The sequence below is a fragment of the Monopterus albus genome, unplaced genomic scaffold (genome assembly GCF_001952655.1).
Source record: "Monopterus albus unplaced genomic scaffold, M_albus_1.0 scaffold258.1, whole genome shotgun sequence".
Classification (NCBI taxonomy): domain Eukaryota; kingdom Metazoa; phylum Chordata; class Actinopteri; order Synbranchiformes; family Synbranchidae; genus Monopterus; species Monopterus albus.
Genome location: NW_018128138.1, coordinates 446146 through 449066, shown reverse-complemented (window position 1 = coordinate 449066; position 2921 = coordinate 446146). Strand labels below are relative to the sequence as shown.

The 2921-nt window shown below is 43.2% G+C and overlaps 1 protein-coding gene across 1 annotated transcript in view; it reads left to right on the top strand.

The window, feature by feature from the left end:
• Positions 1-2921, top strand: part of atg14 (autophagy related 14) — a 15090-nt gene that overhangs the window by 3665 nt on the left and 8504 nt on the right. Inside the window, exons 2-4 of the mRNA XM_020621368.1 lie at positions 1810-1872; positions 2148-2190; positions 2827-2908. Coding sequence (XP_020477024.1) covers positions 1810-1872; positions 2148-2190; positions 2827-2908 — 188 coding nt within the window. The remainder of the gene's footprint in view (positions 1-1809; positions 1873-2147; positions 2191-2826; positions 2909-2921) is intronic.

The window sequence follows — 2921 nt, the reverse complement described above, 5'->3', positions numbered from 1 at the left end:
ATTCTGTGTTTTTCTGTCAATATGGGGTGCTGTGTGTACATTAATGAGGGAAAAAATGAACTTAAATGATTTTAGCATATGGCTGCAATATAACAAAGAGTGAAAAATTTAAGGGGGTCTCAATACTTTACGTACCCACTATATATAGCACTTTACAACTCTGAAGAGCACAAAGTGCTGCACAATAGAACATGTATATCAACTAAAAAACAATACTAGAACAATAAAACTTAAGCAAGAATGAAACACAAATTTCCAAAATCGCAGCAATAAAAACTTCCATCAAGATACAAATAACATAAAACAAAAAGTTAAAAGACGTCCCTTCAGGACAAATAAAACGGATTAAACACCAAAGACCTGTTTAAAAAGGTGAGTTTTAAAAGTTGACTTAAAAACCGCTAGCTTGGTTATGGACCGAAGCTCTAGCAGTAAAGAATTCCAGAGTCTGGGGCCATACACAGCAAAAGAGCGGTCGCCCCATGTTTTATATCGAGACTGGGACAACCAAGGACAAGTGCTGTGAGGAGCACTCCACGGTACTGGCAACCAGTGTAGTGAGAAAAGAACAGGGGTAACGTGGGCATACCTGGGAGTGTTCGACAGCAGCCGAACCACAGCGTTTTGGACCAGTTGAAGCTTTCGAAGCAAAGACTGAGAAATACCAACATAGAGGGCATTAGAGTAGTCTAGTCGTGAAGTGATAAAAACGTGGATGGCTTTTTCTAAGTTTGCACGCGATAAGATAGGCTTCACCTTCATTAAAAGTCTCAGCCACGGCCCTGATCTGCTTATCAAAATTAAAGCCGCTATCAAATATCACTCCAAGGTTTTATCTGTGAGTGAGGGGGCTGAAGCACCTAAACTGGATACAACCGCGGCTGGATCGGGGGTTATAACAATATATTCAGTCTTGCTCATTTAAATGAAATGAAATAGTCTGTAAAATGAGAAACCGCTTGTGTCTGAAAACTGGATATACTGTTATTTCTCAATAAAAACTCATAAACAGTTACACACCCACACCCACTGCCCTGTTCTTCAAGCACACCCTCTTTACCCACATACCCATGAACCTCTTTACCAATGAACCCCAAAACACACCTTGCCTAGGTTCATACTATAATCTGTGAAAATGACATCTGTCTGAATCTGTAGAGCACATCTCATGAATGTAGCAGCACCATTTAAATGCTTTCATAACACAAAATGTAAGTGAGGAGCATATAGGGTTACAGTGCCACATAAGAAACATGGTCTTCAACATGTGTCCATGTTTATTTTATATTTTATTGTGTCAGTTTGAAACCATACAACCATGTAGTGTAGTCCAACAGGAATGTGCATGGCGAATCAAATCCCATTCCATGAACCAATAATCAACACGTCTTGACTGCACTTCAGTTTCTTGACCACTAGATGTCCTACTGGAGCACTGTGTCATTGAGGCCTCGAGTAATGAACCATTTGTGTGAACACTGTGTCGAAGCTTCAACAAGGCCTCATCGGCCATCACTAGCTGCCGGTTCCCAACAGCTTTATTAGACCCTGTCAGCTTTCCACTGAGTCGGTCTGTAACTTCGTGGTGTTTTAACAAGGCTAGCTGCCCCGTGACAGCTGCTCTACTCTACTTTGTCCTCATAGTTTTCACTCCAGGGGGCTGGTTCCCAAACTGGGCCCCGTGGACCTCCAGGGTTCCTTGAAAAGCTTCCAGGGATCACAACAACTCCTCAGCTGCCCTGTTAAGTTTTGATAGAAATAAGTTCCCAATATGACCGTTCTGTTACAGTTTGCATTTTGTCTCTGCAGATACATAGACAAGGTGGAGCGGCTGAGGAAGCTGAAGGAGGAGAAGGAGCAGCAGCAGCAGCGGTAAGACCTACTGTACAACTGTTGACAAAAACAAGTGTGGGGAGTGACCAGCAATGGTGAAAGTGACTTGACCATAGTGGTTCTACTATAATCTGATCAAGACAGGATGATATTAGCGGTGTATATTAATGTTGGTGCTGGTAAAGCCTTACTTGTATTGTACAAATGATACCACTGTGTTCATTTCTGTAGTTTCACAGCGCTGTAGCTGTGTCTGTCCAAACAAAGACAAAAACCCCTGTTAGCTGTGAAGCTGAACTCTTCTCTCCTCACAGAGTCGTCCTGGCCATGGACAAGAAGCTGCAGGCTGATGAGATGGTGAGTTCTGTTACGTTACTGCTGGTTTACTTGCTGTGAAGCAGCTCAGCCTGGGTCATCACGGGGTTTTGTTCTGTCGTGTGTCTGGCACCGTGACGATCAGTTAGGCCTTAGCGCTCTCTGGTTGTCTACACTATTTACTGTCATTTGTCCTTTTCTTGGTTCCACTTTTTTCTCTGATTGATCTTGTTTCAGCAGTAAGCTAGTTGAGTTGATAAAGAGTTTAAACTGTCTGTGGTGGTGTCAGGTCAAATGACCTTTTTTGTGCTTTTTTTGCAGTTAGTATTTTTGGGTGTGTTTATGTGTGTGTGTTTTTTTCTATTATTCTGTCTGTGGGACTCAGGCCAAAGGGTGTTGTGCACTGTACAAGAACCCCTTGCGTGCCCTGTTTTTGAACGCTTTTGCATGCAGTAAATACAAACACGTCCAGTTTAAGCAGAGGCTCAATGGTTCTTATGAACAGAGATTGAAGCAGCTTTTCCAGTTTCAGGCAGCAGCTCTTGACCTTCTGTAGCCAGAGACTGTGAAACCCCTGCACAGCATCTTCCCCCTACATTGAAACACAAGCTTATAGCTGTTAAATGCAGCCGTGTGTTGATCCAACACAATAAAGTGACACGTTGCTGTTTCACTCAGAAATGGAAGATCATGTCCTGTACGATGAAGATCAGGCAGCTGAAGGAGGCGGTGGCCTGGGCCAACGAGGAGCTGAAGAGCGGGGAGCTGCAGGC